At 35.1% G+C, this 12867-nt stretch overlaps 1 protein-coding gene across 1 annotated transcript in view; it reads right to left on the bottom strand.

Moving 5' to 3' along the window:
- LOC129225914 (histone deacetylase 11-like) overlaps nucleotides 1-8963 on the bottom strand; it is a 28474-nt gene extending 19511 nt beyond the window's left edge. Inside the window, exons 1-3 of the mRNA XM_054860446.1 lie at nucleotides 8836-8963; nucleotides 7657-7826; nucleotides 5605-5705 (exon numbers count right to left, since the gene is read on the bottom strand). Coding sequence (XP_054716421.1) covers nucleotides 5605-5705; nucleotides 7657-7795 — 240 coding nt within the window. The 5' untranslated portion in view covers nucleotides 7796-7826; nucleotides 8836-8963. The remainder of the gene's footprint in view (nucleotides 1-5604; nucleotides 5706-7656; nucleotides 7827-8835) is intronic.
- Nucleotides 8964-12867: the final 3904 nt, after the last annotated feature.

The raw sequence follows: 12867 nt of genomic DNA, 5'->3' as shown, positions 1-12867 counted from the left end.
TTTCCAGCAGTTTCGCTTGTTGTTTAAATTTTCTTTTGGCTTCACTTTGTTTTCAATCTCATCACGAGTTTGTAATAACTTACAAATTACTGGCTGAGAATGTTTATCTGTTGTGCAGTATTTCTTTGACTCATCATGGTTAAATTGTCAAAAATTGTTTAAAATGTCAATTTTTTCCTCGACAGTTAATCATTGTGCTTTTTCCCCATGGCTAAAATGTTTGACCATTTAGAGTGAAGTTTTTAGTGTAACTGAGCAGGGAGAAAAATTCTTCTGCTTTACTGATAAGCAGGGAACTTGTTTTCTAGGAAGCTACTTGTCAGGGTTTGCCTTTGTATTTCTTTTGATTGAGGAACAAAAAAAGGGGAAAAATTGAAAGTTTAGGAAAAATTGATAACAATAAACAGAGACACTGATTAAATATCATACTTTTTTTAACACATGTTAATACACAAGTGTTCCGGGACTTCGTGATTCTGATAATACAAATACAAATACAAATACAAATGTGACGACCAGCAACAGGCTCTGGGCCCAGCTAGGCTGGTCCTGGTCAATTAATTAGTCCCCAATGAAGATCAATGGCCCTCTTAAAGCTATCCACTCCCTTGCTCATTACCGCCTCTTCCGGTAAGCTATTCCAAGTGCCCACGACCCTGCTAAAGTAGTAGTTTTTCCTGATTTCCAAGTTAGCCTGAGATTTAAATAGCTTAAAACAATGACCCCTTGTCCTGCTTTCCCCGCAAAAATTTAATCCATTTACATCTTTCATTTTGATAAATTTAAATAACTGAATCATGTCCCCTCTGACTCTCCTTTGCTCTAGGCTATACATGTTAAGCCTATTAAGTCTGGTATCATAATCTAAATTTGAGAGTCCCCTTACTAATTTAGTTACCCTTCTTTGAACCCTTTCCAATACAAAAATATCTTTCTTCAGATAAGGCGACCAGAATTGCACAGCATACTCCAAATGAGGTCTTACTAAACTCCTATATAAAGGCAGAAGAACTTTCTTAGATTTGTTTGAAATAGATCTATTGATGAACCCAAGCATTTTGTTGGCTTTGTTACTAGCAATACTGCACTGTTGACTAAACTTGAAGTCCTGATTTATAAAGACACCCAGATCCATAACATTTTCTGCCTGATTTATGACTGAACCCTGTAAACGATATCTCATACGCTTATTTCCATGACCTAAGTGTAGCACTTGACATTTCCCTACATTAACTGCCATACCCCATTTATCTGCCCACTTAGTAATATGATCTAAATCCTCTTGCAGCTGTTTTACTTGTTCTTCATTTTCGACAATCCCCATAACTTTTACATCGTCAGCAAAACAATTCATGCTTCCAGAAATATTTTCATTGATGTCATTCATAAATATAATAAACAAAAGAGGCCCTAAAACTGATCCCTGAGGAACCCCACTTAAAACATCACTCCAATTAGAATGATTTCCTCTCACAACTACTCTTTGCTTCCTACCAGTAAGCCAATTTCTTACCCAAAGTAAAGTTTTTCCTCCTATTCCAATGTCAGCTAACTTGCTGAGAAGAGCAACATGCGGTACCTTGTCAAAAGCTTTTTGAAAATCAATATAAACAACATCCACACATTTTTTGTTATCTAAAGCTGAGGTAACCTTGTCGTAGAAATGCAATAGATTAGTAGTACAGGATTTACCTTTCCTGAAACCATACTGCAAACTAGTCAACAGACTATTAGTCTCTAAGAACATCATGATCTTAATTTTGATCAAAGTTTCGAAAATCTTACAAATCACCGAAGTCAAACTTACAGGTCTATAATTCCCAGCAATACCTTTAGACCCCTTCTTGAAGAGTGGCGTTATGTTAGCCAGCTTCCAGTCCTCTGGCACCGTCCCCGAGTTATAAGAAGCATTGAAAATAATCAAAATAACATCCACTAATTCCTCTGCACATTCTACTAAAATTTTTGGATAAATATTATCTGGTCCCGGAGCTTTAGTTGCTTTAATCTTTTTCAAATGAAATAAAACCTCCTCCCTGGAAAATACAAAATCCTCAAGCTGTATAATAGCTTGTGTCTTGTTAGTGTCAACTGTTGAGATACAGTTATCGTTAAACACACTGGAAAAAAAGTTATTTAGAACATTTGCAATATCCCTATCGTTTTGGATTAAATTTCCATACTCATCAACCAAAGGCCCAATTTGACTGTTTCGAGCTTTCCCAGAATTAGCGTAAGCAAAAAACCTCTTAGGATTCCCATCAATGTCATCTGCCAGCCTTTGCTCCAATTCCCTTTTCTGAATCCGTACCAAATACTTAAAATTTCGCCTTGCCTTACTATACTGGAGTCTCTCTGCACTCTGACCAGTTTCTTTAAACTTACGAAAAGTGGCTTGCTTATAATTAAGAGCTTCTTTAGTCTCCCTGGAGAACCACATGGGCCAAATTTTGGTACTAACACCTTTTCTCCTAAATGGAACATAGTCCCCAACGGTTTTAGCAAGTTTATCCTTAAATTCCGTCCATTGCTGATCTACGTCGCTATTTTCCAACCCTGACGAAAAAACCTCTTTCAAGCTCTGCTAAGTGCAACAAAATCGGTGTTTCTGAAATTGGGCACAAACCTAAAATTATCATCTTTGCACACTTCAAATTTAACCCGGAACCTAATGCTGTTATGATCACTATCTCCAATATGCTCCCCTACACTCAACCCCTGAACAAAACTACCTATGTCACAAAAAACTAGATCCAAAATTGCCTCCTCTCGAGTTCCCTGAGTTAAAACTTGATCTAAGAAACAGTCACCAATTACTTTTAAAAATTCCTCTTCTTTGCCATTACCAGAATAAAAATTATTCCAATCAATACCCGGAAAATTGAAATCCCCCATTATGATAACGGATCCCTTACTGGACATGTCACTAATAATACGGTACATCTGTTCATCTTGTCCCTGGTTTGAATTGGGTGGCCTATAAATGTTTCCAAACCGTAGCTTTTTGCCCTTACTGCTCATCAACTCCAGCCAAACCATATCAATATCAGTAGGCTTATCATTTATGACCAATTCATTGCAAATAAAATTGTCTCTAACATAAAATAAAACCCCACCACCTCTTTTACCTACTCTATCCTGTCTGAACAAATTATACCCAGCAATATGTAATAACTCTGCATCAGATTCGGTAGCCCATGTCTCTGTAATTCCAATAACATCCAACTTCTCATCCATAACTATGCTTTTCAATTCATCCATCTTGTTCCTAATACTGCGAGCATTGGTATAGAAAACTTTAAGCATGCCTAAGTTGCTTTTATTTAACACCCTGAAATTTCCTAAATTACAATTGTTAACATTACTACTCTTGTTCATCACTTTATTTCCATTTCTAGCAATACCCAAAAAAATTTCATTCTCTCGATACCTGATGCTTGAACCATGCCCCCCATTCCAACTTAGTTTTTTGACTCCGAAGCCCTTAAAATTAATCCACTAACCATTTTGACCCCTGTAGAGCTCAGATGCAGGCCATCCCTAGCAATCCAATCCCGTTTACAATGACTCCATACATCAATGAACCTGATACTGCGCTTTTCGCAAATTGACTTCAGTAGCAAGTTCATACACCTCGCACGTTGATTTAGCCAGCTCCTATGCACTCCATACCTGGGAAGCAAACCAACCACTTGGACATTCGTCGAAAAGCTGGTTGCTTTATCCAACAGGGATTCCCATTCCCTAGAAAACTCCTCATTTTTACTGTGGCCTACATCATTTGTTCCCACCCACAAAGTAACCATGTCCTCCTTATTCAATACTCCCTTCTTTTCAGCAACCATATTAACGTCTTTTACCCGAGCCCCTGGTAAACAACACCTAGCCACCTTACGCTTTACTCTCCCAACTGTGTTACCCACCTCCCTTACCATAGAGTCCCCCAAAATTACACCCTTAGTTTCCCAATCTAACTCCTCATTTGAAACTTCCCCCTGAATCTCTGGAACATTTATACCCTCTACAACTGGCTTACACCCTGTTAATGCGGGGGCCCCCCCATAATGTTAGCCTTGATCACATTAAGAGGCATCTACTGTATATTGCAGTGTGTACATATACAAAGTACAACTAATTTATAATGCTATATAATGTTATCATCATATAATGCCATAACATTTAAAGAGCATTTATTTTCTATCTGAATTATAATATTTTAATGAACTTCAGTTTTAAGCTTGTTTTTCATATTATGATACTTAACACTGGTTGCATCATTCAGAAACAGTATATTAGTCGAATTTAAGGAGAAAGCAATAGCTAAAATATAATCAATTCATTTGATAAAGCAATCACTTCGTATAACAACACAAATCCAGGAGTCTAGGGCGGGTTGTTAGAGTCAACTGTAACATACGAATAAATTGTCTAATAACACTGCCCAGAGCAATTTGTCATAGGAATATTTAAAGTGAAAACAAGGCACTGTAAAACTTGAATAGTTTAAGCACCAACAATTTCTTTATTTATACAAAATGTTTTTTCTCGTAATACAGTCCAACCCCGTTATAACAAACACTCAACTGACCGACTTGAGAGATGGCTATAGCCGAAGGTTTGCTACTCAATAATAAGATAACTATAAAAATTTATCTTTTTAAAAAAAAAAAATCTATAGCATGGAAGAAGGATGTTATTTTTTGAGCATCATTTTGGAGCAAGCATTTTGATTTCAAATGAATTTTGCCAAGTTAATTAGTTAACTATTGATAAATAGTTTTTTAGTTAACTATTGGAAACAAATCCGCAACATGTTGATCTATAGTTTCAGTTTCAAAAAAAAAAAAAAAAATCAAAACACAGATAGTTGCTTCTGAAGCTGAAATTGCAGGTTCGAGATCTTCTATTTTTTTCATCAATAACAGAAGATGAATTGTTCTTGTGAAAGGTTTTGGATCGATCGGAAAATACTGAAGCTCATGAAACCTGAAAGTTTCTTTGCACATGTTCAAAATGAAAAACAGTGCTGTTTCCATCAAATTTTCTGAGGGTATACTCCCAATAATCAGTTATGCACAATATGTGTATGCGATCATATACATAATGTGTCATATGAAAATTTTTGAAGCTTGAGGGTATACGCCATATGTCTAAAAATGTTTAAGAGTATACGGCATATATGGACTATGGGAACACCACTGGTCAAAAATTCTGTCCAACAAAATTTGTTTGAAGTGAATCCACTTTTTAAGTCAAGTACATTTATGAATAATAGGATGTCTTTCTTACTTTTTTTTCCCAGATGAATGAAAGTTTGAAATTTTGTATCGCTATAGCCAATTCTAGCATTTGGGGATTATTACAAGTGTTTGAAATTGTATTAATGACATAGGACATCAGTTCAGAGCATTCAGAAGGTTCACTACAAACAGGGGAATGCTACATCCTGGTTTCACTATAGCAGGGTTCGACTGCACCAATGTATAAATTTTTCATTACTGTACTCATAACATCTATATGAATTACATCAGACCAAAGTTATGGGGGAAAAATACTAAAAATTAATTCTTAATACAATAAGGTACTTAACGTTATAAAATATACCTTCAGTTTTTTTAAGTATGTGTCTGGATGAACCACCTTTAAAACATCATCACTCGCTTCATGGGGCTCTACAACAGTGTCTTTTGATAAAAGCTTTGCTTCTACAAAGGGTAAAAGAATTAAATTTATAAATGTACATAATATAACTTTAAAAAAAAAAGCTAAATGAAATTTGTTAAAAGATCATTTATTGAAACTTACATAAATACACATATACACTGTAAAACTTAAAAAGTATACCCCCTCCCCCCCCAGGGCTCGATTAAGATATAAGGGGCTCAATTCCAAATTATTTTTTAATGCCCTCTGTATTCAAGCTTTTAAATTTTAGCCATTAACAGAAACAGTTTTTGCTATTTGGAGGCCCCTAAATCATGAGGGCCCTAGGAATTAGTAAATGGAAGAAAATAGTCCAATCATAGGCCAAGCAAAAGTTTGGGCAAAGAGCTCAAGTCACGTGACTCAACAATGACGAATGGTCGACACGCTTTGCGTGAAACTAGTGAAGGAAACCTGATTTCTTCCAATGCTTTTCTTTAAAATCTATCAGGTGACTTGCGGTCTTCCAACACGAATGAAAGTCTTCACTCTCTCTGTTTTATCTCTTCTCAATGGTCTATTCAGAATATTCAGTAGTCGGGTCCTGACCCCCCCCCCCCCCCCACTGAATAGATTCCTCTTTTTGCTGAAAGTGAATATAATTCTAAATATACCACCTTTTATCTACCCCCCTCCCCCACCAGTTAATTACATCCCCCTTTTTTTTTCGTTTAAAGGTTTTACAATAAGAAATGTACTATATTATTGTACTTTTTTAATAATTTATTTATAATGGAACTGGTATTTTCATTTTAACTTCTGAAATAGAGCATTTTTCCACATGAACACAACACCATTCAGAAAATGTCTTGTTTTAAAAATAGCTTGTAATTTAGAAATAACATTTTAAAAAGAGACAAAGAAATGAATGAATTCAGATGAGAATTAATGTATAATTCACATTTATCATGAAAAGATTTGTCCATATTTGAGATTGCAATTTTAGTATAGCATAGCTTTTGGAACTGAACTTTTTCTAAAGTGTTCTTTTCGAAATTTTAATTTTTATAAAGAGTGATTTTGCAATTTTTGCTTCAAATATGAAACAAAAACACACAATAAGTCCATGACTGTTCCTAATTATATAGAATATAGGGCATTTTAGTAACATTTGTAATTGAAAAATGCGTCATTACAAAGTTTCCCAGGGCAGAGGAAGTACAAAGGTTAAATTCACATAAAAGGAAAAACAACAAACATACTTATTTTAAACATTGTGTCTAAGAGCCAATTTTCTTTTTTGATCCTACAAATGACTAAAGCCTTATTGCAGACTCCATACTGGCTTAATCCAGCACCGCAATGCACTGTTTAGCTTCAAACCTCAATAGAGCTCCTTGCTAACACTTTTAATCAATTTTATTTTTACTCTATTTATACCTCTTTAGACTTAAATGGATTTTTTTTTTTCAATATTAACTTCATAATGTTGTAAAATTCCAGGCTTGCTGTGCTGTGGTCTGAGTGTTATTACCCTAAATGTTTCGACCGCATCTGCATCGGCAATGTTCGACAACGTTGACACTGAAGATGACTGCCACAGAGGTGGTCGAAACGATTGGGAGAAAACACTCAGATCATGGCACAACAGCCCGGAATCTTGCAACATTATTGACATCGGCACAGAGAGCCTTCATTCTTACAATATTAATTTAGCTAACTCAAACTGATAATTCAAGTGAACAATTTTTTATTAGTAATACCAATTAATGAAGAAAAAACTATATTTTTTGTTATTATCTGCCCATTGTTGCGAAGGAATTGGCAAACATCCAGTTGACGAGTTGATGTACGTATTTCATTTTTTTAATAAAGCTTTGCTTAATTTAGAGACTAACACACATCTGCAAAAGTCAACATCCCTGTAAACACCAATAGATGCACCCATTTCTGCCTGTAAAGCGGATGTTCGCCATTCCATTTCATCAATGGCCAGTTATCATACAAATTTACCTTCCAACAAATGGTAAATTTTGCCCCACTTAGCAGAATCAAAAGGATGCAGCTTTTCCAATCCCATGAAGTGTATATTGTAATGCGATGAATATATAATGGGCAGCTGACGCTCTTCAATGTCAAAATACATGTTCATTTTGGAAGCAGAAGACAAAGTCGTTCACCTGCTATGAAAAAAAAATGTCAACAAATTTTCATTTCAGAAAAAAAAGAGGAAATATAGAGTAAAATAAATGAAACTGAAAGACCTTGTACTAACACATATCTCTACACATGGGAGGAGTGAAAATGTTGTTGATCTGGGTGCCTTAATCAGTAGTCAGCAGTGCAGTATATCAAGTAGTAAAATGCCAACAGAATGTTGGGTTTCATCACTAGGCCTAATTCATAAAATTCTAATGAAGTTCTCCTATCTTTATACAGAAGTTTGGTAAAACTTCATTTGGATTATGCAGTCCTTATCTTAAGAAAGATACCAATTTAATGGAAAAGGTTCAAACGAGGGCTACCAGGTTAATAAATGGGTTTTTTAATTTAGATTATAGTTCCAAGCTTAGAATACTTAAAATATATGGTCGAGCAAAAGAGAGTAAGAGAAGGTATGATCTAGTTATTTAAGTTTATTAAAATGGAGGACATTATTATGGACTTAAGCAAAACCAGGGGGTCATTGTTTTGAGCTTTTCAAATCTCAAGCTTATTTTAAAGTCAGGCAAATTTACTGTTTTAACAGGTTATAGGATTTGGAATAGCTTAACTTACCTGAAGCAGCTGTTAATTGCAACGATGAAAAGTTTCAATCAAATTTTACAACTTACATAAAATTCTTTTAATTTTTTTCAAAAAAGTGAAACTAAAACTTTTTTCGCTTAGAAATACTTTATATTGGAGAGTTCCGATTCACAAAATTATTATTTTTTCTTTTTAAGAATTTCACTCCCTACCTTTTTAAACAGTGTAATATTTCTTAATGCGATGTGTAGCAAGATTGGATCTTCCAATTTCATCCTTAAAGTTCACTTATGCATTTTGTTAACACTTTACATTGTTTATACAATTCCATTTTCTACTATTCAAGTTTGTTGTGATAAGAAAGTCAGACAGTTTCGATTTCTCGAACATGTAGAAATATCAAATTACGTGTTGTCAATATTTAGTCTTTACCGGAGTACTTACAACAACTTTATACATCTCTTGCGGCCCGCAGTTTAAAATGTTGCTTCTGCTAGTATCCTTGGTTAAACAAAAGTTTTAATTCGAAGACCCGCCAAATGTATATGTTATTATGCCAACTTTGAAATGACATAAAAATTAAAGAGAACTCTTTTCAAAGTTTCGATTTCGATTTCGATTTCGATTCCGAGTCACAACTGACTACAACTGTATTTATGTCGAGGATTGGCTTCAATTGGTTACTGATCTCCACCATACCTCCAATCAGGTAGCGCATTACGTCAGGCACGCCTTTTCATCGTTGATTAGAAGTAGGTCGGTAGGAGAAATAGTCGTAGAAACTTTAGCGGCGAAGTAAATAGTAAACAAACCGTTTAAGCGGGGAATTCAACTGAAACGCGTTCGATCGAATCAGGAACGGTCGAAATTCTCCTTCGAATTCGAACGTTTTCGGAATCGTTCGAATTTTGCACTTCAACTTGCTTTTTGACGTTCGATCGAAACGCGTAGGGTTGCAATCGACTGTTTTCCTCGCTCGACGTTTCGTCATATGGCCGGAAGTTTGAGGCAGCCAATAACAAAATTGAATGAGGGAATGAAGTTACCTGTAACTGCAGCTGTTGTCCTTGTTTACGTTTGTCATCTCATTCTCGTTTCGTGTGTTTATTTTTCCGGATATCTGCAAGTTATCTTTTAGTGATAAATACAAATCTGAAAAAAGACACACACACATTTTTTTTTCTAGAAAGCTACCGAAACTTTATAACCATAACCATTTATTTGTGTGGTTCTTTTTCTTCTTAGAATAAAAAATATTTTTTTAATTTCATGAAGTTAAAATGTATTGTAATTTTAAATTTTCATGGTTCATTGTAAATCGCAAAAAAATATATTGATCTTACTTTTTCCATGTAACTTGCATCACAAACAATTGTTGCTTTTATTGGTTTTTAGTTATAATAATAGCTTAGCTCAATACATTTTGCTTTAAGTTGAATTTTTAGAAGTATATTGAAGGGGGGGGGGGGGGGTAACCGCAGCTCAGATGCAATTTTATTTTCACAAAGCATAATTTGTCAACGGAAAATCACGGACTTGAAAACTCTGAATATTACAGATACCCTGTACATAAACTTTGAAACAAAAAATCTTTTCAATCATATTTTGATTGTTCAGTGGTGTATTACATCCATTAAAAGCAACAGCATAGTTGAAATATTGAAATTTAATGAATAGTTATTAATTGCAAATTATTGATCTATTTTTACACTTATGATATGTATGTTTTCTGTATAAAAGTAACCTTTTAAATAATTAGAACTTCATTTTATCATTGGATTTAATATTTTTACGAAACAAATTACAGTTAAGTGTTCAGTATTCTGTAGATATTTAATGTTGTTAAATTTCTTTTTACTGATTTATTTTTTTTTATAAGAAACATTACTTTAAAAAAAAAGAGAGAACGTTTGGTTAAGAAAATGACAAAAAATGCAATTTACGAGTAGCAATATAATTGAAAGAAAGATGCAATCAATAACCAAGTACGGCAAAACAATATAAAAAAATATTTTAACCTTGAAATATTTCCTGCTTTTTTGTAAATAGCATTACAACTTTTTTTTTTTTTTTTTTTTGAGCAATCACGATTGCTTTTTGTTCTCACTTGACTGTTTTTGGCGTGCTGTGATTTTATCTTCCCACCGCCTCCCTCTGCCAGCACCACCGTCGAATGGCCTCACGATGCTGCTCCTCCAGCAAAAACAGTCTCCAGGTTGCGTCCATATCCTACACACACACACGCATGCCTACACAACACACACTTACACGCATACCCACACACTCATGCCTGCACACAGACAAATACCCACACACACATGCCTGCACACACGTAAAAAATATGTGATTGCGAAAAACATAATTTGAATTCAAGATGTCAAAATTCAATTTTTTTTTTTAATCAGTCTTCACAGAAATTACACTCCTCCCCCTTCCTCCAAAAAAAAAAGTTCCTGTAATGAGCCATGCAATGTTTCATTAAACAATAACTACCATTAATTTTAAATTTATCAAAATTATATAAACTTATCAATTGTGCATCGTTAACATTGTTTTCAATAAAACAAAACATTTATTACAAGTACAAACTCATTTATTGCAGATTTGTGCTACACAATTTCTAACATTATTTGCTTTCACAAATGCGGAATTATTAGTTTCCTTTGCTGCCATCATCAGTATCTTTGGCACTCATACTTGGAGATCAAATGTAATAATCGTAGGTACAACCTGACCATCTTTCAACAACTCCAATTATTTGCAGTTATTGTCAGAGACCTAAATTACAAAAGAAGGATAAGAGTATCAATGCATTATCAAAAATATGTAACACACAAGGCCGTCCACAGAGATTTTGGGTCCCATCACAAAATGAGTTTTCCGCCCCTCCCCCCCCCCCCCTTCATATTGTTTACTTCTATATTCGAAGCCTAGTTTTGAAAATATTGGGCCCCTATCGGGTGCGGGTGTCCCTTCCCTCTCCTGTGCACACTCCTGATAACAAATAAACTTTTTATTGAGTACACAATCAGGAGTCCCGTCATAAACATACACGTCAAAACAAAAAAATTACCTACGGTAGGATACTTAACTAGATTTTTTCTTGGCAACAGGAAAATAAGCTGACAGCAAGCGAAATAAGCAGCTCAAAGCACTGTGTCGAGGTTTGAAGAGATATTACGCGTTTTACTTTAAATACATAGTTAATTTGTCAAACTGCTGCATGTTTTTTTTTTTTGCTATAATTTTTTTAATTAATGATTTCAATTTTACAAGCAGCAGTCTGTAGTAAATGTGTTAGAATGGAATGTGCCAGCCAATAACTCAAAAACAATTTTCAATCTCTTCTGATTCGCCAAGTAGGTAGCTATAATTTCTGTAAGTTACCGCCCATTGGCCAGGGCTAAGGCAGAAATACATGAAATACACCGCCAGCTCCATCATTCCAGCCGAGGACTGCAGTTTTGTGCTTATTAGCACTCAATTTGTTTGGCACTCTTGGCTTCCTTAAGAGGTTTTCCACCTCCAGCTCAGTCACTTCCTATGCCGGGCTGTTGAGTGCTAATAAGCACGAAACTGCAGTCCTCGGCTGGAATGACTGAGCTGGCGGTGTATTTCAGACAGCTATAGTTCGGCCAAACCTAACCTGGCAACGATGCAATACTGAGATAGGATCTGTCTAGCCTTCACAATACTGCCAAGTTAGGTTTGCCCCAACTGTAGTAAGTATAACATTTTATCTGCTAACTCGATTTTTCTACCGAACCTCATTACTTGAACTCTGAAGAAAGAAAACAAACTTATCCGTGAAAAATATATATTTCAGAAAGTTATATGAATTAGTTTGAATATATTAATCAATAATTTCAAAAATAGTGTCGTAAAATGAATCATAATAGATATAATCGAGCTGTATCTCGATATAAGGTCACCCTTCCGGACTGTTTGAAACTGATCTTAGAAGTGGGTGACCTTATAAACAATTCATATTCATTTGTCTACAGTTTCTTTTAAGCTTAATATATTCGTATACCTAGTGCTGTACCCAGTATTCAGTATATTGTTGCTCAGAGCAACAGTGAGCTATCTAATTCCAGAAATAACACTACTGTTGCTCTGAGGTGACGATATGCTCACTGGCCCCTAAAATTTAATGGCGCAGTCTGCGCTATGACACCCCCTGTTTAAAGTATATGCTCAGTGCTGGCCTGATCAGAAAAACCTCGGACTTGTAACTGGAGGTTTCTGAGTTCGCTGATGGTGACTGGGGCATGTTAAATATGCTGTGGTCACAAAGTCCTCGAAGTGAAACGATACTTCTGATGGTGGTGGACCAGGGATTGCTCAATTTCTGGTACAACAAGGTTAATCAAAGAAAAGCCAAATAAAAAGCAGCTTTGAAATTGATCTCCTCAGCATTGGAAATCTCAAAGTAACAGGTCAAGCACCAGTTCTACAAATATACTTGTTCCAACA

This window comes from Uloborus diversus, chromosome 7 (genome assembly GCF_026930045.1).
Source record: "Uloborus diversus isolate 005 chromosome 7, Udiv.v.3.1, whole genome shotgun sequence".
Classification (NCBI taxonomy): domain Eukaryota; kingdom Metazoa; phylum Arthropoda; class Arachnida; order Araneae; family Uloboridae; genus Uloborus; species Uloborus diversus.
The sequence above is the reverse complement of the archived record's forward strand: the minus strand, read 5'-3'. Positions and strand labels throughout refer to the sequence as shown.